Genomic DNA, 27,118 nt, shown 5'->3' with positions numbered 1-27,118 from the left:
AACGGCAGCCCCCGAACTCCCTGAACCGCGGAAACAAAGGGAGCAAGCAGCGGGAGCCGGGCCGGGGTGGATGCGAGCAACCATGAAAGGCTGGGTCTCCGCCTCCTCCGCTGCTGCTAGAGAGCTGCCGGCTGCTGCTGCTCGGAGGACTACACTGTGAGGAGGGGCGGAGGAGAGGCTGGCCGGGGCTGCCGTGCGAAGGTAGAAGGTGTAAGGGAGAGGCGGCAAGAAAATGTCTTCTTCGGTGGGGCCCCGCGGCCCTCGCCCGCCCACAGTGCCCCCCCCGATGCAGGAGCTGCCCGACCTGAGCCACCTGACAGAGGAGGAGAGGAACATTATCATGGCAGTGATGGACCGGCAGAAAGAAGAGGAGGAGAAAGAAGAGGCCATGCTCAAGTAAGCAGACGCCAGTCATTCATTCATTCAGGCACTCATTCATGCGCCGATCGCCGGCGGGCGGGAGCGGGCGCTGCCACACAGCCGGAGCCGGCCGCTGCCCAGGGCCGCCCCGCAGGGACCCCTTGCCGGGGCCGGCGCTGCGGAGCCCCGGTCCCGCTCCGCTCCCGACACATAACTTCCCTCCTCCCCGGCCGTCCTTCCCGACCCCGGCCAGCTCCTCCCGAGGCAGAGCTGCCGGGGGAGCCCGGTAACAGCGGGACGCAGCCCGGACGGCGGCCCTCCTCGCCCCGAGGGAGCCGGCGGGCGAAGGGGGCGGGCGGAAACCCCACCGTGGGGGGTGAGGGGTGAGGTGGGATTCCTTTGGGGTCCCCAGAACCCCGCCTCTCTCAGGAGGGGCCGCTGGGTGGGGTTTCCCTGCGTGCGGGAGCCTCCGCCGCCGCCGTGCTGCCACCGCCTGGCTCGGCCGCCGCTGCCCGACGAGGGGCTGAGGCGACTGCCCCCGACCGCCGCCCCTCGAGCCGGCCTCCCGGGATCGGAGCGGCCAGGGGGCAGCTCGCTGCGGGTTCAGTGGGGCGTTCTTCATGAGGAAATTAATGCAATTAGTCGCGCAGCTCGTTACAGAGGGGAAGCGTGCGTGGTGGCGGGACGGAGGGGTAGCGGGTTTGTCCCGCTGCCGGCGGCACGGGAAGGTGTGTGGGGAGGTGCCATGTTTGGAAGCCACGTCCCCACAGCCTCTCTTGAACCTTTTCTCTCTCATCTCCCTTCCCATCCTTGCCAAAGCGCGCATGTGACCACGTTTTCTGGCTTCCTCAGTCAATAGGAGGCTTCAAACGTAACGTTACAGAATTGCCTGCTGCAAGTGATGAGAATAAACAGATTGAAGCTGTGGCCTGTGGAGGAGAATCAGGGTTTCTCCTCTTCTGAGTACCCATCAGGCCTGTTTGCCCTGACGTGGAAACGGTAGGAGAGGTGACAGGGATAGTGCAGACCTCTGGCGTTACCCGCACCCTCCCTACCACGGCAGGTGTATCCTTACCTCACGGTCCCTAGTTGTGTGCACCTGTGCTAGGAAGGGATGCTCTAGAAGTGTGACGTGATCTGAGTATCTTCTTTGGCAGCATCGGAAATATCCACTGGAACAACGCAGGTACCAGCTCTTCCCAGTGGCCTTTCTCTGACCGATGGGGAGACCAAACCCCGCAGGCTCCTGGCCCTATGAGGAAGCTGGGACAGTGTTTCAATGTATTGCTGTCTTTGTCCCTTCCCATCCATGCTTGGCTCTGAATTTTCAGAGGGGCTACTAGAAGTGATTGCAGTAGTGGGTGCTGAGGCCCAGCTGCTAGCATTGCATATTGCCAAGGGGCCGGCTGGAAGCGTGGCATTTGGATCTCGGTCCAGGACGAAGAGTTCAGTTTGCTGTTGCTGCTCATTGCACTTGGGGTGTGGCTGGGCTTGGAAATGGGGTGGTTGAACCATGAAAATGCACAGCATTAGTCAGTGTGGGGGAACGTAAGTGAAGGATCCCTCCTCAGCTTCTGTTCATCAGAATAAAATTAAAGAATACCTCAAAAGCTCTGAACTACATTTGTCCTTCTCCCATTCCCTGTCCTCCAGCCCAGCTACTTCCCTATAAATATTAGCTATTATTCAGTGAAGATTACTGGTTCTGTGATGATGTTGTAAAGCAATACTATAAATCTTACAGTCACTGTAAGAATGAACTTTTATTGGTAGAGATGGTAATTTCTCAGCCCTATTCCTTTTAACATGGAGTAGAGGATAAATTTTCTTCCTTCCCCCCCAACCTCCCCTGTTTTTTTTTTTTTCCTTCTGCTCTTTTGCATTGGAATTTCTGAATCCTGGACTGATACTTCCTTTTCTGTGAAATTTTGGGAATCTTAAGCAGTTTTACTAAATGAATTTAGGGCACTTCAAATAAAATTTTTAGAAGAGGTCAGAAATTGTATTTTGTGAATTTAACTTGAAATTACCTCATCTTCAAGATTTGTGATATCCAAAGTTAAAAGTTTATTTCTTTAGGACAGTTCTTTCAAATTGTGAGCATTACAGTCTGGGCTGTCCATTGGTCTGACCAATAGTGACTTTTTAACTAGATTTTTTTTCTTTAAATAAAGAGCCAGAAATTGCTAGAAGATGCATTGGGAAACTTACAAACCTGTGTAGTCACTTTAGCTACATTGTTGGTTTTCAAAAATCAGGTCACAGTGAAGAGTTTTTATATGGATTATGATTTGATTCTTGCTGAGAGCCATTAGATTTTCTGAGATCATTTGCCTTTTCTGTATGCTGAGCACTTACTTCCTCTTTGGGACAAGTGCTAGGTGCATCTTTCCAGAGAATAACTCGTTTAAGATTGGATTTTGAGATGAAATTTACTCCCATAATTTTGATTTGTTACAAATACACAGTGGTATGTTTCAGATGACACGGCTATATTATAGAAGTCGCATATCATCACCATCCCTTCCTATTATCTTCAGGAAAAGTTTTTCTGATTATTCAAATGTCTCAGCAAATCAGCCGTCAGTTTTCATTTAAAACCACCTGGCAGAGAAATGTTTCCGTCTGTAACACCCACGTGCAAATCTGTAATGTGCCCTGGAAGCGAAGCTGATCAATGCTGCAAGCTAGGCTACCTTGGGTCCTGGGCTGATCAGAGGCTGGATATATGCTGCCTCATGAATCATAAGGGCTAAAAAGGGTGCAGTGTTTCTCTCCTGTTCTGGGTGTCCTGAAAGCAGTAAGTTTCTAAACCAGTACTTGTAATTTTCCTTCGCAGCACTCCTCATAGCAGAAAACTATAGGAAGAATTATTGGTTAAACTCCTGTGTTCTTCACATGCTTCTTCATGTTCTTCACATCCACACAAAATTGTGGATGCAAGGGAATTTGAGGTGTTTCTGTGAGTAGACTGTGGATTTCAGGAGAGTGAAGGACATTAGGGTTATCGGTAAAGAGGCTGTGTCCCTCTCTTCTGTGTCTGTACCTTTGTCTTCTTGAGCCCTGGTTCTGACTGAGCTAAAAGGCTTCTTGTAAAGCCTCTCTGCCAGTTCATGCTGACATCAGTGTATACTATGGACAGCGTCATGCTTTCACTGCTTGCACTGGGGAGTGACAAATGCGTGCTCTGGTTGGAAACCACATGCTTGTCTCCTTCCAGGAACTTGCCCTTTCTGGCAGTTTGTTGAGTTTCCTTCAGCAATCTGGGGCTAACACAGCTTGTTGCACTCACAGGATAAAGGCATGCAACTTGTACTGGCCAATGTGGCTTTCTTCTAGGTATACCTGGTCAGCAGCAGAGACCTCGTCCTCCCCTCATGATGTCTGATTTCAAACCACCGTGGGGACAGGTGAAAATTCTGCTATCCTATGACCTATTGAATACCTTGGAGCAATGAGTTGAGGAGTTAGGGCTTTTGTGAAAGTTTATCCTTTTGCTTTTGTTATGAACAGGTGTACCTTGGCATAAGGAGCACTTTAACATTAGCTGATTCCCTGGAAATTTCCTTTGCATCCAAAGATGGGTTTCACATTCCTGCTGTAATAACGGCAGTGTTAGTAGCTACTTCTGAGAGCATATCCATGCTTTTGTGCAGTGAACTGTGGTCCTTGTCTGGCGTGTGGGCTCAAATCCACATAACCACTTTGCTTACCTGGCACTAAGTAGAAACTGAGTCATCTTGAGTGCACTCCCGTGAAATCTTTCCACAACGGTGCATGTGAGAACCTGCATATTTCTGTGTGTCCAGGGAGTATGGGACCAGAGCATATGAGTGCTTTGGCTGCTTTATTGCTTGCTGTGTCTTACACCTAAGTTTGGGAGTCTCAAACTACATAGTCATATGCTTAAGTGCTCTGAAAAACCTGATGGTAATACAGTACTTCTGTAAATTGTATTGATACTCAGTGCTGTTGTCACAGTGGTGGCCACTTTCTTAACATGTTGGGGAGAGGCAGTGTTATGCTTCCAGCTACTTTAGGTGTAATAGCCTGGTGGTTACGAAGTGGTTACCTAAGCCCAGTACACTTACCAACCTGAAGAAATTGTGTCCTGGACAAGTGCTGTTATGTTATGACTTGGTGGAAAAAGTTTGGCTCCCCATAGAAAGAATGAAAAATTTATGGACCCAGGAGCCTAACTCACTGACAAGCCCAACAGGAAGAGCTCTCTTTGCAGAGGAGCCATCTTGCTCTCATGCTGTGTGCTTCTGGTTACCCAGGGCTGTTAATGTAGCCTTTTATAAAAGAGTCAGAGAAGTTTAAAATACTGAGAGGTCTGGGAGTAGGAAGCAGGTTCTCTTCCCTTGCAGCTGAATGATCAATCTTGGGGCTTCAAAGCTTTGCCTTTTTGTTCCTCTGTGACTGGGAGAGCTTCACCTTCTTTGCCACGTCTTTGATGGAGAGGAGTCTGTTGGGTAGGTGGGGCTTTACCATGGCAGACTCGACTCTCTTCCACTTGTTTGCCTGTTTCACACTGGCGTACCAGCTTTTGTGGGTATCTCCGAAGACTGTAGTGTCTAACAACTCCTCTAGTTGGAGCTTGGCCTTACAGACCCAAGCTTCTGCTGCTTCTGTATGAATGAATGTTTGCATGGGACACTGGTAGGATGTGCCATGGCCTTCTCCGCAGAACAATTAATGTTGGAGGCATTTTTTCCTTTTTTATGTGGTAGATACTCCTGTAGCTGAAAGGGAAGCTCTTGCTCATGAGTGGCTGATGGCTAAGTTGACATCCAGATGTTGCCCTACAGGTGACTGATGTGACTAGCAGACTGTGAGGAAGCATGAGAGGGAAGCTTTCAATGAGGCTGAAGAGAAAGACAAACCATAGTTTGCAAAAGCAGAGCAGGGGGACGGGGACACCATTTTAAAGGAAAATAGTTAAAAAGTTTGAAGTGTACGTTCAAACACTAGATAGCCTGAGACTACTGTATTGTTTGTGGGTATAAGGTGGCTTGAAGTGAAACAATCCCAGTTAATATTTAGCAAATTTCAATCATAGACAAATCATATGTAAGAACTATATGTACTTATTTGTATGTACTTAAACTAAAGTTTGCTTATGTGCAATTGTGAGCCTTTTCCCATTGGGTTAGGTAAGTACTAAGTGCAAACGACAGCAGCTGTGAACACAGTTGAGTTCCAGTTCTGTTCTCTTACGGACTCTCACAGCTCAAGAGGATTATGCACTGGGACAGCCAAAGTACTGTTATCCACCCCTGACGGATCAGTAGCTTATCAAAGGGAGCAAAGCTATAAATCAACCTTAGACAGATTTTGTCTGGAAATTAGAAGAAGGTTCCTAGTTACCATGGCAGTCATTTTCTAGAGCAAATTTAAGTGAGGACAAAAGCTCTTACTACCTTTCTGGTGGGATTTAACAGCTTTGTGAAAGAGATTGTTTTCCAAGGGAATGGAAGTAGTAGGGAAGTTGGGGACACAGGAGGTTCTTCGTAGTTTTGTAACTCTAATTGAGTAGCTTCAATAGAAAGGCTTGCAGGTGCTTGAAACCTTCCCAGATCCTAAAAGAGTTATTTCAAGATTTTCCATGGGAGTGGCAGTTAATAATTAGGGACAAGTTGATCCTAACAAACTTTGGTTGAATACTTTGTTGAATGTTTTAAATCTTAAGAGAGTGACCAGTATCTAATGTGTTCTTGAATCAGCCTGAATCATTCAGGAAGAGAATTGCTTGTGGTCGCTGCTCCCTGCCCCTTTCCTTCTCTTTCCTGTTCAAGGTCCTTACTCAGAGAGGGGTAAAGAGAATTGAACAGTGCGGGAACTGTTGTTGCCTTTTGGCCAATGGGAAATATCAGAAGGAATTTAACAGCATTCAAGGCTTCAAGTTTTCACCACTGTGAGAGGGTAGGTGTGGCCATAAAGGTGTCCTGAACAAAGGAGACAGCTGTGGTGACCTCAGAATTAGAAGGAGATATTTCATGATTTTAGGGGAATTTCAGGGAATTGATAGCGATTTTCATGCAGGAAGGTGGACCAAGTAGTCCAAGAAGACAATCAAAATGTATTCACAACTGCACACAGTCATGTGGGAAGGCAATTATGAGACACTCATTGACTGTTCTGCTGGGGGGGCTGTCTTCCCGTGAAGGCAGGAGCAGGAGACTGTCAGCAGACAATAGCAGATTCATAGGAATTTCCTCAAAAGCTATAAAAAGAAGGAAGAGATAGGGAATGACAGGCAGTAATAAACATCCCTATCATGTTCAAGGCATGGGCTTCAGATCAGCATATGTTGAAATTCTGGAAGGTCTGAAGTGCAAGCTTTTGTCCAGAGCTCTTTTCTGGCCCCAGTTTCAGTGGTTTTATTAAAATGCACAAGGTTCCTGTGCATGTGTCTTCCCACGTGATATCCACTTGATACAAGAAGCCTCCAAAGCTTCATGCCCAGCTTTGTCTGGCATTGTGCCAATACTTTCTGAGAGAGAAGTTCATGAGTCTACAAATTCATGGACATTATCTGTGCCCTTCAGAAGGGTGAAGACAAAGACTGGGTGAAAGAGAATGATCTCTGGGCAGGAACTTTATAAAGTATAGAGTTGCTATAAACCCAGATCTTAAAAGGAATTATGCAAGAAGAGACCATCTTCTCTAGATGGGGAAGCTACCTTCCCGTTCATTGTTTTTCTGGAAAATAGCAGAGGGAGAACAGCATTAAGAGAGTTTTGGAATTCTCAGTCTTGCCAGTGCCCTTTTATTTCTGAAGGCTGATATGAAGAATTTTTTGCATCCCTGAATATAGGAAAGCAACTAACAAAGATGTAGTATGCTTTCTTCATCAGGAGGTTATTAGGCATTTTAAGACTTGAACTTAATACCTTATGAAAAGGCTATTTAAAAATATTGAAATACATTTTTAAATATTTAAAAATATTGCTGCCCTTGTGTTCAGGCTTGTTGGGATGCAGGCATTACTGAAGGTGGAAAATGAGAAAACTGAAATTTTATTTTTGGTTGCCAATAGTTAGAGCCATTTATAATTTTTAGCCAATTCTACCTTCTCCTTAACTCTACCCACTGATGCCCACTGCATTTGTCTTCTCCCCTGGGCTTGCCAGGTTTAATTAATAGATTCTGGCACACAATCATGTTTTTTGGGGAAAAGCTTGAGTGCCTACAGTTTAATTCCCAGTGGTGATAAAACATGTAAGAAAATCTTATATAATCAGTCACAAACGCACAGTGATTTCATTCTGCTTTTTGGAAATGCTTGCATATAATTTACAACCACTGGAATGATTTACACCTGATCAGAGCTGTGTGATATACTCTAATCAGATCCCTATATCGGATCTGTAAGGATGCAGATAGCTTATTAGATCTCTGCATCTATCAAGAGTTACAATTGTTTTAGCCCTTCTTTTATATTTCACAGATACGGTAAAATATTATGCAGTGTTTGTGGTGTTGCCTAATTTTGGAATCTAGGCAGTAAATGTTAGTCAGGGTTATTTTTGGTTTTCACAACAAACAGCAAAAAAGAATACCACTAATCAGTTTGCTTTAAAGAGTTACTTAGGTAAGATAATTTGCACAACACTATAGGATAGCATTGTAATTCTTTGTACTTATAACTGAAGTAATCATTCTCAAAATTTGATTGCATGTCAGATATGTATGTCCAGAGAGAGTTTTAAATGAGAAAGCCATGTTCCAAATATATTTTCTGGCACTCTTACAGAGGCAAGAAAAGCTAGTTGCAATTTTCAGAATAATGACACACACAAAACCATTCACACACTTGCCACTTCAGAGGCATGAAGAGGCACGGCACGATGAATAGCTGTTTCCAGACAGTTCTAGATTGAATTAGAACATCTATTTCGGCACTCATTTCTGAGTTTGTTCACATCAAGTGTGTCTTATTTTCAATGTCAAGACTTTGTGCACGTTGCATGTTGTTAATATGATTGAACATAGGGGAGAAACATGTCTGTCTGTGTATGGATTGGGTTTTTTTTTTTTTTTTTAGATAGCTATAATAAAAATGGGCAGTGTTTGAAATCTACTTTTTCTTAGGTTTGGCTTTCCTTTATTAAGCCCTCTTGGAGTCACTGAAGATCAGTGTATGCCCTGAGAGCTGCTTTTTGAACAGGGGTGAACCTGGCAGATAAAGCTAAACTTTTTAGTGGTGACAGTGGTGGATCTAGCAAATTAACTGTTTGAAATTTTGAGGATCTGGGGTGTAACCAAAGAATACTTTTCGCTGTATTTTGGGCTTTAGATAAACACCATATTCTAGTTAGAATGGTGGTTTAAATGTCTGGCAGAAAAATACAGTTATTTACTTTAAGGTCCTTAATTGAGAATCATTTTTTTTAAAACTTCATTATGTAAAATTTATTAGGACATTGCTCATGAATGGAGAACAGCCCAACCATGCTGTTTTAGTGTAAGTACTATTATATTGCAGAGAAAAAGTCTGCTACTCTTCTAGCAAGAAACAGAGCGCTCTGCTTGTTCTGAAAATTGCTAATGGAAGTCTTCACATGCTTGAATGACCTAAGTATGAAGTGTCTTCTCAAGTGTTTCTCTTGGTTACCAATACTGCATACTCTGAATTGGTCAAACAAAGAAATTATGTACCCAAAAGGCTGTCTACATCTTACACCAGCAGGTCTAATAAAAGATACTGCAGTTTTTTTACAAATCTTGTTTTGCCTATGAGCCTAGCAAGCATTACCAATTTCGTAGCTGCTACTCGTGAAGATTTTATCTACATTTTTGTAAAATAAATCATAATTCTAAAGTCTTTGAATATACTGTGAAGACTTCAAAATGATATAAATGAACTAAGATTTTGTAATGATTATATTGATGCATCATTCTCTTTCCAGATATTTACCTAAAGTCCTATACTATACAAACAATCCAAAGGCTTAACTATGGGTTATTTGCATTAGCATGTATTACTCACGTGGAAGTATTCTACAGATCAAATGATCAGTAATAGGACTTTTGAGAGAAATGGCAATGGAGAGTTTATGTAACAAAAGGCCATTTTGGAACTGGATGATTGAATACATTTAGTTGTGTTTTGAGCCATGATTTGTTGTTAGTATAACTGTTTTCTTTTGATGATTTTATTGGTCTTGGAAAAGGCATGAACCAGAGTAGCTGAGCTTTCTAATATAGTTTCTTTACACAATTTCTATAGCGTTTGCATGTAAGAAAGCAGTCAGTGTAATTTTTCATTTATATTCATTATTCTCTAGGTGTTTAATTAGCCTTTCATATGAAGTTATTTTCAAAATAAAGTCATTGCACTTTTGCAGTATTAACTTCAGAATAATTTTGATATTTGACATCAAGAGACTAAATTTTGTACTGATTAAATCAAATTGCATGGATGTAGATGAAAACATAATGAGTGGTTAAAAGGACATGAACAATCTATGAGTATTTTAGTTACTTTAGGTGATCAGTCTCCTTGGCACTGTTACTTATTGCAAAAATTTTGACATTGCAATTAATTGCATGACAAACTTCAGCTCTACAGTTTAATGTTCTGCTGGCTGTGTGTTTTTAGCTGTGGATGTACAACACGAAGGCAGCTGGTTGATGGAGTGCATGGTGCATGAGCCTAGGCAGTTGAGAAGAAAGGACAGAATTTATGAGAACTCTAGATCATTCCACTTTAACTCTATTGATTTTGGCCCTGGATGCCACCTGCAGAGTATCAGGGTAATGGGCTTGCACTTTATGGATGAGAATTAGAAGAGATTTTGTATGTGTGTATGTGCTTGTGCCCAAGAATATGGAACCAGGCTGTATGGAAATATGTACAAGTTGTTTTATGGACTTTAATTGCAACATTATGTTGCTTAGCATCACTTAAAATGTGCAGAGTGCATTGGTGAAATTTGATCAGGAGCTGAAAATTGGAAACAGTTATGCCTGCAGTCGTATGATGGAGACAGGTGACACAGTTGAACAAGTTGCTGCCATGGTCCAGCAAAACGTGGAATTGTTGTGATCCCTTGCCTCTGCTGAGTTTGGTTAATTTGGTGAATCTCTGCCTTGGAACAAGTGTCACTGGAAGCACATCTGTTAACTGGAATAAGGCTGAAGTGCTGTTGAGTCTGTTTAGATGGGAAATGTCCCTGTAAGTCTTGTATTTTGCAGAAAGAAGCACATTTTTCTCAAATACATTCAGTAACTGCTCAGTTACGCCCCAAGCTTTACACAGAAAGTAAACTTCAAAAAAGTGAAACCAAGGCATGGCTACCTACATGTCTGTAACCCCCTCTTCCGTCCTTCCCTCCCCCCCAGCTCAGAAGTGTATCTGTATATTTTTTTAAATTCCTGTGTGTTCTGTATACCCCTAATTTCCTGCAGTCTTAATTACGTATTTTGTTTTCCTTCGTTTTCTCCAAAAAGCTGTTTTCCAGTATATTTACAGAAAGGAACTGTATTCCTTCAGAGGTGGAGATTGCAGATTTATATGAATTGATTCTAGTAGTGTATATGTAAAAAGTGTGTAAATTCGTTTGAGGTTAAATGCACAATACATTTTTCTTATATTTTAGAGCAAAATTAGATATTGATTTTTTTAATGAGAAATCTATTCTAAGAATATAGAACCTCACTAACGTGAGTCTTTTATTTTGTGGGTTTAGATGATTTGATATTGATTGTAGTTGTTAAATTTAAAAGCTCTCACATTTATAAGCAAAATCTCTTCATAATTTAGTTTGCAAATTTTTTTTGTAAAACTACAATAGCTTAAAGCTAATGTACTCCCTCAAAAAAGTCTTCTTCAAACATTTACAGCACTCACCGTAAAATAACTTTCAGCAGGAACTCTGGACTGCACTGACCAGTTCTGGGCATCAGTAGTGAATCTACTGCTTTGTTCACGTGTAACATCCCTTTTTCTGGTGGAAATGTTTTAAGTACTAGGCTTATCTGTGTTAAAAGGTCCATGTGAAAAAGGACCTAGTGAGTTGTAGTTGCATGGCAGATGAGACAGTGCTCTCTTTTTCATCCAGCCAAGGTGATCTCATTCTTTCTTTCCTGGTATTTATCCTGTACGGGATCACAAGTAAAAAAGCTGAGGTTTCTTTGAGGTAAAGTAAAATTAATGAAGTTAATAATATGAGGGAAGAATCTTGAGGAGAACAGCAGCAACAGTAGTACTTCTTATTATGGAAGGGGTTTGTCCTCTTATTTGTTACTGCATTTGCAGTTTGGCAATGCTTTCAGCAATCTCCTTGCAGAATTTATGGTCAGCATGCTTTTTTCTGTCTCCGTTTAAGTGTTTGCCATAGTTCTCTGAAATCAAGACCTCGTCACCTTTCGTTGGATCACTGCAACATATTGTACATGGGATATGTACATGTACCCTTGAAGACTGTCCTGTTGATCTCATACTGTGCCTTTTTACTTTTCCCTCTGCTTCCTATTGCACATATTTAATCTTAAAGCAAAGCTTTCCTTTCCCCTCTACTGACAGAAGAATGGTCAACTGAAACCACTGAAGAAGGCATTCTTAAAGTAGAGAAGACAGGGAACTTCTGTGTGTAGAGCTTTAGCTGAGGGACCCTAAATTTGAGAGCTTTCTGTGAATGCCAAAGTTTGATAAACTTTCTGCGAGGGCAGCTCTCTCCTTGTGTGAAAGTTGCAGAGGTGTAAAGGAACAAATCTTCCTGGCAGTTTACTCAATGGTGTAAAATACTAGGTGTTAAATTTTGAAGACAGGCCCTTGCATGTCTGGCATTAATAAATAAACCAAGAAAATCAATAAGTGACTTCAGCAACTGCCACCCTTTTGACTCCCTTGTCAGAGGCCAAGAACTGAACGAAGAAGAAAATTAAAAGTGTTTTCCCTGAAGGAAAAGGAAAAGTAGATTTTACTCCAGGCTAAAGCTGAGGCCGCTGAGAGTGCAGGGCAGCTTTTTTTTGCTCTGTCACTGTGGTGGGCTGACCCTGGCTGGATGCCAGGTGCCCACCAAAGCTGCTCTTTCACACCCCTCCTCAGCTGGACAGGGAGAGAAAATGTAATGGAAGTCTTGTGGGTCAAGATAAGGACAGGGAGCAAAAAATGTGGAAAAATTAATTGATTAGCAATCAAATTAGAGTAGGATAATGAGGCATAAAACCAAATCTTAAAAACATCTTCCCCCACCCCTCTCTTTTTTCTCCACGCATAACTTGCCTCACAGTTTCTCTGCCTCTTCCCCCCCAGCAGCACAGGGGAAGGGGAATGGGGGTTGTGATCAGTTCATCACAAGCTGTCTCTGCCATTCCTACCTCCTCCTCAGAGGAGGCCTCACACTCTTCGCTTGCTACAGTGTGGGGCCCTCCCATGGGAGTCAGTTCCCCACGAACTTCTGCAACCTGCGTCCTTCCCACAGGGTGCAGTCCTTCAGGAGCAGACTGCTCCAGCGTGGGTCCCTTCCATGGGGTGCAGTCCTTCAGGAACAGGCTGCTTGAATGTGGGTCCTTTCCACGAGATCACAAGGCCTGCAGCAAGCCTGCTCCAGTGTGGGCTTCTCTGTCTACAGGGTCACAGGTCCTACCAGAAGCCTGCTCCAGAGTGGGCTTCCCATGGGATCACAGCCTCCTTTGGGCATCCCCCTGCTCTGGCATGGGGTCCTCCATGGGCTGCAGGGGCACAGCCTGCTCCCCAGTGGACCTCCCTGGGCTGAGGGGCACAGCCTGCCCCAGCATGGGCTGTAACATGGACTGCAGGGGGTCCTCTGCTCCAGTGCCTGGAACATACTGTCCTTCTGCACTGACCTTTGTGGCTGCACAGCTGTTTCACATATTCTCCCTTCTCTCTGGCTACAGTTGTCTGGTTGCGCAGCAACTTTTTCCTCTTCTTAGATACATTAACCCAGAGGCATTACCACTGTCACTGATGGGCTTGGCCTTGGGGAGTGGTGGATCGGTCTCAGATCCAGCTGGCATTGGCTTTGTCAGAGAGGAAGCCTCCAGCACCTTCTCACAGAAGCCAGCCTTTAGTCCCCCAGCTACCAAAACCTTGCCATCCAAACCCAATACAGTTACCATAGTTTGTCTGAATGTAGCAGTCTGCATCTTTTTATACTGTGAAGCTGTGCCCTTATTTGATATCAACATGTTTGTCCTTCAGAGCTGCATCCAGTGGCTCTCAGCCTCCGATTTTTTATTACTTACCAAAATATAGTTACATTGTGTAAACCTGAAAAATACTAATTCTGTCTGTTCATTACAAGACAGTTCAAATTATGCCTTGTAATAGTGTGGTCCATTCCCAGTTCGATTCTAAACCAGTTTATAAAGGTGCATGTGTCTTTATCTCGTAGTATATTTTTCATTAAGGCTTTCAACTTTACTTACATTCCAAATGTTTAAACCATCATGGTTACACTGATGTATATTAGATATATAACTTACTTATTATATACAATATATCTTGTACATCAGAGTCATTCTGCAATATTTTAGGAATATGTGCAGTTTTTTCTTCATTCCAGGCATGGCATTATATCCATGCTCTTGAAAAATCTGTGACAAATCAAGTTGAGTTAAAGAGCCATTCTGTTCGTATTAATTTCCATTTCTGTTGAAGTTGATCTTCCTGCAAAACTGTAAGGAAATTGCAGTGTTGTTCAGTGCAAATGTCATGCTCGGTTCATAAAATGTTGCTGAGAGGATGAGCTGCGGTCGGTGTTCAGAGATACAAAGTGCTGTCCGGTTGTGGCTGAGGATATGTCTGCACTGCCCTGATGATACCTGAGAAGCTGTGCTTGTGTCTCCCAGGAGGGGATTTTGTTGCCTGAGCACAGGTGTCTGTTGAGTATTTGAGATGTCCAGTGGTACCCCTTCAGATCTTCAGCTGGGAGGAAAGGGTGGGAAGCTGGCTGCTATTTTAAATCAGGCTTTGCAGCAGTAGGCGGCAGGGAGTGGTTTCTGTAGCTGACTGGCACTGAGCTCCATCAGGCACATCATGGGTAGGTATTTCCTCAGCTAGAAGAGGTCCCCAAACCATCCGGGTTTCACTGCTGGACACCAACAGCAATAGCAAAAGCTTCAGCTCAGTCGTCAGGTCTGATTGCATTTTCAGACCTGTACAACAGCCTGCCACTTGCTCCAGATCCCTCCTGTGGGATTTTTGAGATTGATATCTTTCATTCTCTGTCATTTATCAAATATTATTATGGCTATGAAGGTAACAGCATATTTCCCTCCACATGAGAAATAGTACCTTTTGAATATGAATTATTATTAAACTGCCATCAGTGAAACCGAGATACTTTGTGTGATAAAATCCTTATTTTATATTATTGTGGTAATCCAGAGTCTCGTACTAGCTAAGGTGTTTCAAATGTCCTCACAAGGTAGCCAGCAGATTAATGAGAAAAGACTGCAAAATAGTTGGCATTTTGCATTGTGCTGGCAAGGCTATTCACTAGAAAACCTATGGTTGCTTAGTTGCCGTGGGAGAGGAAAAATGAGCAGAGGAGAGTGCAGGCTGTTGCCTTGTGAGGGACATCAGGAAAGGGGAGCGTACATGGCAAGTGAGTGGAAAAGTGTACAAAAGTACATGTCCCTGAAGGCACAGAAAATTGGACTCGAAGGCCATATAGGCGGGTCTGTGGGGATCAGACAGAGGAGGAACTTACAACAGGAAAGAGATGTGAGGGAAAGGCTGGAATTAGCTGGGGTGGAGCCTGGAACTAGGCTGTGAGTGATGCAGCTGCCTATTTGTCTAGTACAGAGCAAGTGTAAAATAGCACTTCTGCACACTGAGATTTGGGTAATGAAAAGTGATGAATCCTTTGGTAGCAGACCTGGGACTTGCGTATTTGTCTGTTTCACTTTGGGCTTGAACTGCAGATGGTTAAGCACATAAATCAGGAGCTGAACATTTATTTTCAGTGTGAAAATAAATTAGAAATCAACTAGAAAATACAGAGGTTCAGAAATGCTCAGAGTTTGAGCCAGCCTTATGGCTGTGAAGAGAGGGGTCTGATTCATTAAGTTCAGATGCCTGGGGCTTGGCAGAGATGCTTTCCTGAATCTCGGCAGGCTCGGATGGTGCAGTGAGAGCATCCGGAAATACAGGGTAGCTTGACAGAAGAAAAACTGGACACCTTGGTGCATCTTATTTAGATTAGATATTAGGAAGAACTTCTCCGCTGTGAGGGTGGTGAGGCGCTGGCACAGGTTGCCCAGAGAAGCTGTGGCTGCCCCATCCCTGGGAAACGTTCAGAGCCAGGCTGGACGAGACTTTGAGCAACTTGGTCTAGTGGAAGGTGTCCCAGCCTATGGCAGGGGATTGAAACTAGATGATCTTTAAGGTCCCTTCCAACCCAGACTACTCGATTCTATGGTTTGAATTTCAACTTCCCTAGAAAATCAGCATTTTATAGCATTACCTAACTACTGTTTGGCTGCCCCTAACCTGCTCGTTGAAAGGTTGATCCATTCAAGAGATCTGGTCTGGTTTAATAAGAGTGTTGGTTCAGTCTTCTCCTGTTTTGTAGCAGAGGACTTGGAAACCCAGCTCAACCACATCGTAGAGTTCCTAAACCTGATAGTAGTAACCCACATTAGTAATTGTTCAAAACAATCTACTGTGTTAACGCAGTCTCAGAATTTTGAGCCCTATGTGGTTTTGAATATTTGGAATTTGCTTTAATCTTATTATTAAAAAGAAGAGTGCTTCCTCTGGTTAGGAAAAGGCCCCTGCTGTTACAGGAGCTGTGTGTACCCTCTGTGATAGAGGACTGTGGAAAGGCCCTGCTCCAGGAATTAACTTTCCTAACAAAGTAAACAGACAAAAGGGAGATGAGGTATAAAGAGCAGAAGTACATCAGCTGTAAGGCAGCACTAAATGTTGTGTTATTCTCAAGGTTTATAGGCAGGTTTATAGGCCACATCCCCTGAGTCTGTCCAGCCTTGTCATCTTCAGCCTGACATATTGGAGGTTATATGCATGTACGTATTGGTCTGTGCAGGCTCAGTGCCTGAAGGAATGGTGTGTGTTTTTGTTTTTAATTGAAGGTGACATCTCTGCTTTTTGGGTGGGTGAAGAATGTAGTTAAAAGGAATCATCTGAATGGGAAGAAAAAGGAGTAAAGGATGTTGAAGTTTGAGGTGAGGGTGTAAGTATAGCTAAAAGATGAAGCAGGTGAGAAGAAAGGGATAAAACTGGGGCGAAGAGATCATTGTACAGCAGAAACCTTAATCAAAGCCAAAGAAAGAGTGTGTAGAGGCCTGTGTTTCACTGAATCAGCAGCTGCTCTTGGCTGGGAAATCTCCCTGCTACTTTTCTGTAGCTTTTCCCCAGAACCAGACTCTGGTGGGCAGGGATAACTGTTTGGTCCCCAGGCAGTGTGTGGAGATCTCCCTGGTATGGGTGTGTGTGTGGCTGTGCATATGCATATCAGTGTTAACACTTTGCTCCAGTACTTAAGATAAGCCACATAGGTACCTAATGTCATAGGCTGCATAGTGTCATTTGGGATGAGCAAACAGGATAGTAGGTGATCTTATTTTACTCCCTGTGCTCTTTGGTATCAGGGATCTTCTTAGCCACTTTTAGCACTGATCCCACCACCTGGAACACTGGCTGTTCCTCTCTGCGTTTTCCCTAGTGGCGCAATGGAAGGAGAGAGTGAGTGGAAACCAGCATCTAAATCCTACAGAGGTGGCATAGAAGTCTCAGCCTTGATCGTGCACCATCTGATCTTACATACTCTTAAACAGCTGTAAAGAAGAAGATGATGAGGATTTCCAGCTCTTTATTACCCTTTTTTCTAAATGCCAAAGACCCTGTTTGGCTACAGTGTGAACATTATGTTCACAATTAAAGGCTGTCACAGTAATACTGTGGTTAACACAGAACTAAACCTTGACTCTCCGGGACTGGTCTAGCTCTTTCTTTTCGAGATGTTTGAAAAAGTAACTAGTTTTCCAAACTGCAATAAGAAACAGATAGGCAGTAGTGTCATCCTGTATTTTGGCAGCCAGAAGATTGATATGAAAGAGGTAAATAAATGTATCAGTGCTACATTTGGGGCGGGGTGGTGGTGATGTGGAGTGTGACTACAGCAGTCAGTCTCACCCTAAACTTAAGTTTTGGCTGTTTTGGATGGCCTTAAGGATAGAAGGATGGGATCTTCCATATGGAACAGGTGCCTTCCCCAGTGTACTTGGTAAAGGGATGGACAGTGAAATCTCAGACTGCAGTACATGTAATCATATCTTCACAGCTACACAAGCAAATGTTATTGTTCACAGATTGCTGCTGACCACAGATGTGCACACAAAGAGGCAGCAGTCCCCAGTCTCCCCCAATTTAAAAATCTTGAATGTGTGATACCCATTGGCCAAAAAAAGAAAAAAAAAAAAGTAGGAAACCACCCCCCAACAAAAAGAAGATGGGAGAGAGACAGAGACCCAGGTAAGTAGATCTGCTGCGATATCCTGGGGCTTGTACTAAGAGAAGAGATAGGTATTTCACATCTGAGGTGTGTTGTAGCTTGTGATTGGCAGTTTTGTATTCCCTCCTGAAATTACAGAATAAGCACTCTTGATAGAAACAAAATTTTGACAGCAGTTTCTTGGTTTATCAGTGATGTCTTGCTTCTACCAAGGTACCAAGGTGCCCCTGCTAATTTTGAAATTTGGAGTTTCAATAAGTCAGGATATGGGAGTGATGCTGTATACATACTCCTATATCTCAGTGGTCATCCATCACAAGAGCAGGGTGATTAATGATACTATTCTTCTGAAAACATCAGTTTTTCTCTTTTAAATTAATGTGAAATACATAAAAGGTACCAGCCCTTAATATTGAGTTGTCTAACCCCAACTGATAGGCTTGCGTGTGCTTGTGTGTGCTTGTCCCAGCATGTGTGCTGGGACCTAGCAGCTCTGGAGGTGTAACTTTAAGAAGGTTTAATGATTAATTTCCACATCTTTGGTGGTTTTGGCTGTACTTTGAGGGTAGGGATTTGCCAAAAGTGCTAACTGTGATGGAATCTTGCTAATTCAGCTACTGGTTTGCCAGAAGTTACAATCAGAAGTATCTGACCTTTTTTCAAAGGTGCATTGCACTGCCGTAATGCTGAGTATAACTGTAGCTGCTAAGACTTCTGGCAGCCTGTAACAAGTGTCAGGAGCAATTAGGAGTCATTGTCATCCAGAAAATTTGTCATTGTTCTGCTAGTGCTACTCTGAGATTTGTACTTCTTGATTTCACTTTAAGGAAGAATCAGTCTGGATGTGAAGTTATTGGACAGAGACTTGAGATACAATTAACCTTTGTGTGATGCCACTGCAGAAGCTGGAGTCTGCCTGTACCTCAGATCTGCATTTGTTAAATTGAGATAATGCTTTTCCCTTCAGTTGTCCATCTTCTTTCTTCAGACAGTTTCTTGTCTCAGTGACACTCCTTTCCTATGTGTTCGGATAGTCTCCAGGCTTTGCTTCTAAGAATCCATGATCTTGGTGGTGGTTTCAGGGTGCAGTGCTGCAAGGGAAAGAAATAATAATAAATCCAAATAACCAGTGTTGTTGTTTTCTGCAGCTGGGTCTGACTTGACTCTGTACCAAAATTGGAACTGGGTTTGAAGTTCTTCTATAAGAACTGCTGCCTCCTGGATAGTGAAGCCTCATCCTTTGTGTAAGAATCAGATGGAATACAGATTGTTTTGGCAAAGGAAGGTATAAATGTATAGGATACACGCAACAAGCAATTCCTCTTTTACAGGGTAGTTTTACAGCAAGTTCAGCACTTTATGCTCATTAGAAATGTTCGTGTTTGCTGCTTTTAAACTCAGACATTTCATGTTGTTAACTCGCATCTTCTACAAGGCACAACTTTGTCATTTACCAAAATGTATTGCTGAGAATACTGTCAAATCTGTCCACTTGCTCTTTCTGTCTGAAGTTGGCCATGCAGCTAGCTCAGTGATGTATGCAATTGGTGTTTTAATGAAGAGGCACAGATCCCATTGTGTGGATTTGACGTGTGTGCTCTCTGCATTTTGTGAAGTGATTTGTGACTGCATACAGAATTGAAACACTTAGTGATGAGCATTTCTTGATGTGTTGAAATTTCATGCTTTACTGTTTGGTGACAGGGAATGTTATTCACTTCATGAACAGGAAGCGTGTTTTAAAAAACTGTATTTGCATAAAAACTCTATGAGAAGATCAAGGAATTATGGAATCATTTAGGTTGGAAAAGACCTTAAAGATCATCAAGACCAACACTATCAAAGTCCACCACTAAACCGAGGTTTATGCACATCCCTAAGTGCCACATCTACACATCTTTTAAATACCTCCAGGGATGGTGACTCCATGACTTCCCTGGGCAGCCTGTTCTAGTGCCTGACAACCCTTTCAATGAAGAAATTTTTCCTACTATCCAATCTAAAGCTCACCTGGTGCAACTTGAAGCCATTTCCTGTTATCCTGTCTCTTGTTACATGGGAAGAGACCAACACCCACCTCACTACAACTTTCAGGTAGTTGTAGAGAGCAGTAAGGACCCTCTTCTCTAAGCCTCTTTTTCTCCAGGCTGAACAACCTCAGTTCCCCCAGCTGCTCCTCATAAGATTTGTCCTATAGACCTTTCGCCAGCTTTGTTGCCCTTCTCTGGACCCACTTCAGCATCTCAATGTCTGTCTTGCAGTGGGGTGCCCAAAACTGAACACAGTATTTGAGGTACAGCCTCACCAGTGCCAAAGACAGAGGATGATCGCTTCCCTGTAGCCCCGCTATTGCTGATACAAGCCAGGATGCTGTTGGCCTTTTTGGCCACCTGGGCACACTGTTCAGCTGGCCATCAATCAACACTCCCAGGTCCTTTTCTGCTGAGCAGCTTTCCATCTACTCTTCCCCAAGCCTGTACTGTTGCATGGGGTTGTTGTGGCTCAAATGCAGGACTTGGCACTTTGTCTTGTTGAACCTCATACCACTGGCCACAGCCCTTTGATCGAGCTTGTCCAGATCCCTCTGCAGAGCCTTCCTGTCCTTCAGCGGATCAACACTTCCTCCAAACTTGGTGTCATCTGCAGACGCAGAGTGCACTCAATCCCCTTATCCAGATCATTGAGAAAGATATTAAGATGGGAATGAATAGGTTGTTCAAACATGACCCAATCTTACTTTATTATGAAAGATGGAGGCAAACACTGACTTAATAATCAGAGCTGTTAACCCATGTATTGGTCTTTGGCCATCTTTACATTGTGTAAACAAGGCAGATTTTCACTGTGTATTACTCTAAAGGTAAGTTTTTATTTCTTAAGTAATTATGCAAGCTTAGTACTGTACACTATGATATTTTGTTTCCTTCTAAGTTACATTTATACTGTCACTCAAGGCCTAATTGTTAAAAAGAAAGTGGAAATACCTGCTGATCTGGTTGAATGTTCATGAATTTGCCTTTGGGGGTTCTGCCTTCAGAAAAAAGACATGTCAGAAAAGCTGCTGTCCATGCTGATCAAGATGGCTGTATAGTTCTTCTGATACAGGTGTCCTTTATTCCATCCTCCCTTCAAAAATCCCCTCTCTAAGCCCATGGTTTTGTTTATTACAAACTCTTTTGGTCAGATTTCTATATAAACCAATGTAACCAATATACAGAAAAGAGTTTATTTTAATCTCATATTTTTTAGCCAGAATAGGATTTGCTGATAACATCAAGAATAAATGCAGCTCCAACTTTAACAAAGGAGATTTAAAAAAATCCTATTTATGTCTTCTGTTAATTTTGTCTATTGTTTTAGTTCATTGAAAGCTTGAAACCAAGGCCACACTTCTTCATGAGGCTTTTAATATGAAAATCTTTTTTGTCTGCGTATAAAAGAAAATTAAAATAATTCTTCAAAGGGATCTTCTGATTTTTTTTTTTTTAATATTCATTTTCTGTGGGCCTTGCTAGTTAATGTGAAGCTGTATTTAAATCATATTCTTGCTAATGTAGAATTCAAATTATGTTAGAATGAAAAGTTTTGATACTTTCTAGACCTTACTTGGCCCTTAATTAGACACCATAAACCTTGGTTTAGTGTATAATAAAGTGCAAACTCCAAAATACGGTTTTCTTTCCAAGTACAACAGTGACAGTCTCTTGTGCTCTGAAGTGCAGGATGCTACTGGAAAACTAGTGGCTGTTTTAGAGACCGCAGGTCCTAACAAGTAATATATTTTAAGTAGTTTAAGAAGTGGCTCCCACAAAGCTTCCGTCCTCATAGCCAGTGATAACCTTAATATACCAGGCATGTGTTCTGCACATACCAAGGGTTTTTTTTCATTTTCCTATTTAACCTGATCATGGAGGGCATGCTGCTGATTAACAAATTCATATTAAGTTGCACTCTGCTGAGAATGTGTATACATAATTTTTATATACCGGTGTATTTTGGCAGTAGTGGCAGCTTTTGACTGCCTCATTTTAATGGTTAAAAAACTAGAGTCCCTTAGAGCTTTCATAATGAGCTCCAGAACTGTGTCAGCTTTTTGAAGGGGTTATTTGGCAATTCCCAGAGAAATTAGTGCCCAGAGGAACAGAAGAATATATGAAAGAGTAATAGAAGCATTTCTCAGTCAAAATATTTTAACTGTGAGAAAGGTGCCACTTTGTGACTCTGGCAATGGACTTTTACAGGCCCCAGTGAGTTCTCATTGCCTTTAGTCCTTCATTATTGCCTCCGGTGTTGATTTATGACACTCACACTTTCCTTTTCCCTCATTTCATTCTGCAGTGAAAATGAAGCATTGGGTATATGTTGATGTGTTGATGGCTTAGTAAGTACAGAGATTTTAGTAGAATATCTGAAACATTAGATAATACTAGAAATTTATTTTATTTATTTCTTTTAAAGCACGGTGTGGTGATAAAGCAGAACCTTATGAATGTCATTATTGATCTCCTAGTCGTGAATGGTATATGGTGGTTTGCGTTTGTGTTAAGTGTGTTTAGAGGTTCAAGTTTGTCTTCTTAAATACATTTTGTAGAAGCTAACACATGGGCTTTCCTGCAGTGAGTAAGATAGCATAGGTGGCGTTTTGGTGTATTGGAAATCTGTACTAGGAGCAGGAAAATTGGATTTTATAATCTCCTAGTCACTTGTTCCATTACTGTTTGCATACATTTTTACAAGCATAAGAGGCAGAGATAAGACTAGTTGATGTGGTAGTGAGGGGATGAGGACTGTTATGGAAATAGGAACAGTTTGGGCCTTTTAATGGCTCCTGTCCAGGTTTTTTTTTTCTCTTATATTGGGCTATTTAAGTTGAAGATTCATATAAAAATGCTAGCATTTTAAGAAGTGCTAGATGGAGTCCTTCACAATTTCCTCTATATTTTAGTGTGCTGTTTGTTCAGAAATTCACTGTGCTCTCTAATTCAGCACCAAATTTTCCTTTAGGCAGACATGCAAACCATGCATAGGAGTGTCCTGAATCTTTAAGTCCAGAAGGTACAGCAAGGAGGGCATTTGCTTGCAGGTGAACATGTTTGAAGTGGAAGCTTGTTTCAGTAATGTATCTTGGTGACACGTGGCTGAGGGAACAGATGAATGGGAAAAACGTCATCTATGTATTGTTTAAATACTTATAAACTATTTTTTTCTGAGGATGTGTTGCATATATATATCATAGATAAAATATACATATATATGATTTTATAGCGAGCAGTATTGTATTCTTACTGGTTTCTGGCACAGATATAAGCCATGCTATACTCCTGCTTCCCATCTGTTGGCTAATCTCATCTTTCATTCTACATCTGCTCTGAGCTCTTGCTCTTCCCCATTCACTTCACTGTCAGCTTTATGGCCTCTCTTCTCCACAACCTCAGCACACCTCAGGTCCTGACAATTTCTGCTACTGTTTGTGTAGTCGCAGCTCCTCTGAGGAGCAGCCTCTTGGAGAGTGAAAGCTGTTGTTTGTGAGACTCCCATCCTTACTCCATTCATAAGCTACCTTTGGCCACTCAGATAACACCATACATGTTTTAATAGCACACATCTTTCCCTTTTAACTGCATGTATACATGTTTAACACATATATAACAGCTGTGTCTTTGAATTCCCCAAAACATCCCCTTTCCTAAAGACAATAAAAAAATATTTTATTTCTAGTGAAACAAATATGGAATTTGTAAGCCAATCTTTAATGACAATAAAAGAACCAGAAAGCTTAGAAATAGTTTTGGAAAGCAGGATATATCACACCACAGATGATGGTCTTGGCCACTCCTTACTAACAATTTATGTGATCTTTCTGTGGTATGTTTAAATGTGTTTTATCAAATGTGTATATGTGTATATGTATTTGTGTATACACTGGTGTATTTGTTATAAACCGGTTCAGAAATGTGTGTGAAATTAGGTCATTGGATGAGATTCTGTGATGCACAGAAAATTTGCATATAAAAGGGAAGGGAATTAATAAACATTTTCATCAACTTTGTATCTGTGCGGTTCTGGGCTGCTTCAGATACTGCAATCAACCCTTCAGACATAGCATGGACACTCAGAATACAGAGCTGCCACCACCCAAAGTCCTCTGCAGTGTCATGCCCTGAGGATTTCACATTTTACCAAGGAAGCTGTGTGTTGGAAATGAAATGCCAGTAGTTAAAATTGTGCAAAATTAAATCCTCTGCATGTAGTTCCCTGCCTTCGCTTCTTGGAGGAGTGTTTTTCTTCATACGACCATGTCTTTTACATTTCTGAATCCCTTACTCTGTCAGATAGTGGTGGAGACTGCTGGTTTGATTTGCTACCATTGTAGCAAATGTGCTTTGTCTTATTTATTTATTTTCTTAATTTTGAACAATTTCTTCTAATGGTATACTGTGGAAGGGAAAGGACAAACTTTTTTGCAGGAAATGAGAGGGAACAGAGTGGTCTGTAGGGATTGGCGCACGGAAGATCTTGTGATGTGATGGGAAGTTGCCAGGAGGGACAGGAACCAGCTGACTCTGGGGAGGTGCTTAGGCAACAGATATAAGGAATTGTAACTGTGCAATAAATCGTTGTTGACCCGCATTCCGTGAATGCTCTATGTCTTGACCCTAGTTCGGAGGGAACTAGTGCTTCCGTCCCTCACCACGCGAGTAGCGAGAAACTACAGTGGTCTATTAAATCCAGTACATTTCTGGATGAGGAAAGCATAGTGGATGGGTGTATCTGCCCTTTCTAAAAAGTCATCTCAAATACAGCCATCTGCAGAGAGATCTCAGGTGCTTTTCCTGTCAAGTGCCATAAGACCTATGCAAGCATACCTGGATATGTGGTGGTGTGAATGCTCTGCTTGTGTTCTTTGGGTCCAGTGTGCCTCCAGGTGTGCTTTACAGCTGTGCATGGACTTGCGCCTGCAGGTCTCTTTTCAGACTTCCAGACTTTTGAACGCAGCATTGGACTGTATCTCAGAAGGCCTCACAGACACCTTCAGTGAGAGGCAGACATAAATCTCTGCGAGTGGTAAACTCTGAGCAAAGTTGGGACTCTTCTTTAGAAGATTATGGCCTCTGAATGCTCTGAGATTCTTGGATGAAGGATGCTAAGGAAGTGTGAAGTGTTGCGAGGAGGTATCAGATAATGGTTTCTTCACATGCAATTTTGTTAATTCCTTTATTTTGTGCCAGGTAAATTGCTCCATGTGCCTTCAAGCAATCTTAATTTAATGCAGTAATGACTTTGAGTGATTGAAGAACTAATCAGCTCTAGCTGTCACTTCTCATCCTCTAGCTTAAGAATGATGAGTCTGTTGGTACCTTTCTCCCCATCCCTTCTCACATCACAGCTCCACAGGAACATAGACCCTCAAAAGCATAATCGCAATGCTCGTGTTTGGACATCCAAAGGCCACAACTCAGACCTAGGAATCAGTGTAGGGTGTGGGGGTTTTCAAATTTATTTTTAATTCATACAGGAAAGAATGAATCAGAGCAGGTTTTTTAATCATTTAGTAAAAACTTAAACAAACACCAGACGTTTTTGTTTGGCTTAGGACTTGAGTGACATTAACCCGTAATAGTAAAACTTGGAAAGGATCTAGAGGATTTGAATGATCTGACCTTTCCAAGAAGAGATTTCAAGGACTTGGGAATTGCACCTGTGTAAGTTACTTTGTTCCCAAACATAACCGTGTTTTATCCAGTAGCAAATATATGTATATAAGGACACACATCTTCCCACATCTGCCATACACATGCGTTAATGCGTGTGTTCACATGTACGATCATGTCTTTCATACTTACATCTGTTTAAACTTTTTATACAGTCATTTGTGTAGTCATATATAGTATGTTAGAGTTTCATTTAAAATCTCAGTCATTCAGAGCAACAGTTTTATTTCAAACCACTCTGTGGGCTTTTTTTAAAATCTGGGAATCTTCTTTTCATGTCTTCTTGGCGTAGAAGAAAGCGAAATGCATTGTAGCAAATTCCGTCCGTGCTTACTGAGAATTTAGGAGCTTCATTTCAGTAATGTAACCCCTGGTATACTTAATGGTAAAAGAATAAAGATACTTGAAATGCAAACACGGAAAAGCAAAGTAGCTTTTTCTAAACAAAAGGAAATCAAACTGTGGCAAAACTTGCATAAAATTGGCTGTGTGCATCCAAGTCAAAACTGCAAATCTGCTGTCTATGTTTTATACTTTATCAATGCTGTATGCTACAGGTTTTTAAAAAGAAAAAGAAGGGGAGGGTATTTTTTATTAAACCAAATTGATTAAATGAAATTTTAAGAATGCTATCTAGAAGTTTCAATTCTGGTCTCAAATTTTTAGTCTATCCTAGCTAAGATGAGGTGTACATATATAGAGAAATGTAAAACTCCATCTGCTTACTCTACATGTGACCTGTTGTGTGTCTACATTAGACCTGACCTATACAATTATTGCTACACATAAGCTAGTGCAAATTTAATGTTTTTTTACTTGTTATACGCTTTCTGAGAGTCTTGGCTATCTTCTTTTGCATTTGTTGAAAAAAGATAGGGACATGAGATGAATGCTTTAACAAGATGCAGCAGTGTTAGCCCTTAACAAAGACCTGCTGGTAAGTGTATGATTGGCAGCAAGCAAGGCATTTTACACCACAGAATCTGGAAGCTTTCACAACAACTGAGTTGGATATTTTTATGTGCTGGCATATTCTCCCCTTGCTCCTCCAAGCTCTGTTGATGGCTCAGGTCATTGTGAACAGTGGAGATACCAAAGCATGTGTGTTGGTTCTGATGTGCCCTTGCCAGTGCAACCTGCTGGAGGATGAGATGTTCTGATCATGTAAGAGTCATGGTGGCAATATGACAATCTCTGAATATTATTTTTTGACAAATATTTTAAGTGTTATAGAAATATTTTCATGTAATATTAACATTATTCTAACACCAGTATAGAAGCATAAATTACCAGATGAGTCAGAATTATGGCCCTTTTCCTGCTGTGTGTGGGCAGACCCCTGCATCTGTGCTCATTACAGGTTTGGGACCTAAATGCATTAAAGTGTATTGGAAGAAAATAAGTCTTTAAAGTATTTTAATAGAGGGAATATGTTGCTTGTGGTTGTGAAGAAAGAAAATCTTCTAAAAATGGAAATTTCCTCGTGCTTCACTTTTAAAAGAGAAGTAGACAAGTATGTTAACATGGAAATGTCTCTGGAAATCCTTGCCAGATTAATGACAAAACTGCAAAAAAATGTAGAGCAGCTCAAAT

At 41.9% G+C, this 27,118-nt stretch overlaps 1 protein-coding gene across 2 annotated transcripts in view; it reads left to right on the top strand.

The window, feature by feature from the left end:
• Positions 1-232: 232 nt before the first annotated feature.
• The window catches only part of RIMS1 (regulating synaptic membrane exocytosis 1), a gene marked incomplete at both ends in the record, with an annotated part of 304,350 nt that continues 277,464 nt past the window's right edge, over positions 233-27,118 (top strand). For both annotated transcript variants that reach the window (XM_080614500.1, XM_080614499.1), the window contains one exon: positions 233-396. In XM_080614500.1, the coding sequence (XP_080470626.1) occupies positions 233-396 (164 nt within the window). The remainder of the gene's footprint in view (positions 397-27,118) is intronic.

This window comes from Psittacula echo, assembly GCF_963264785.1.
Source record: "Psittacula echo genome assembly, chromosome: 4".
Classification (NCBI taxonomy): domain Eukaryota; kingdom Metazoa; phylum Chordata; class Aves; order Psittaciformes; family Psittacidae; genus Psittacula; species Psittacula echo.
The sequence above is the reverse complement of the archived record's forward strand: the minus strand, read 5'-3'. Positions and strand labels throughout refer to the sequence as shown.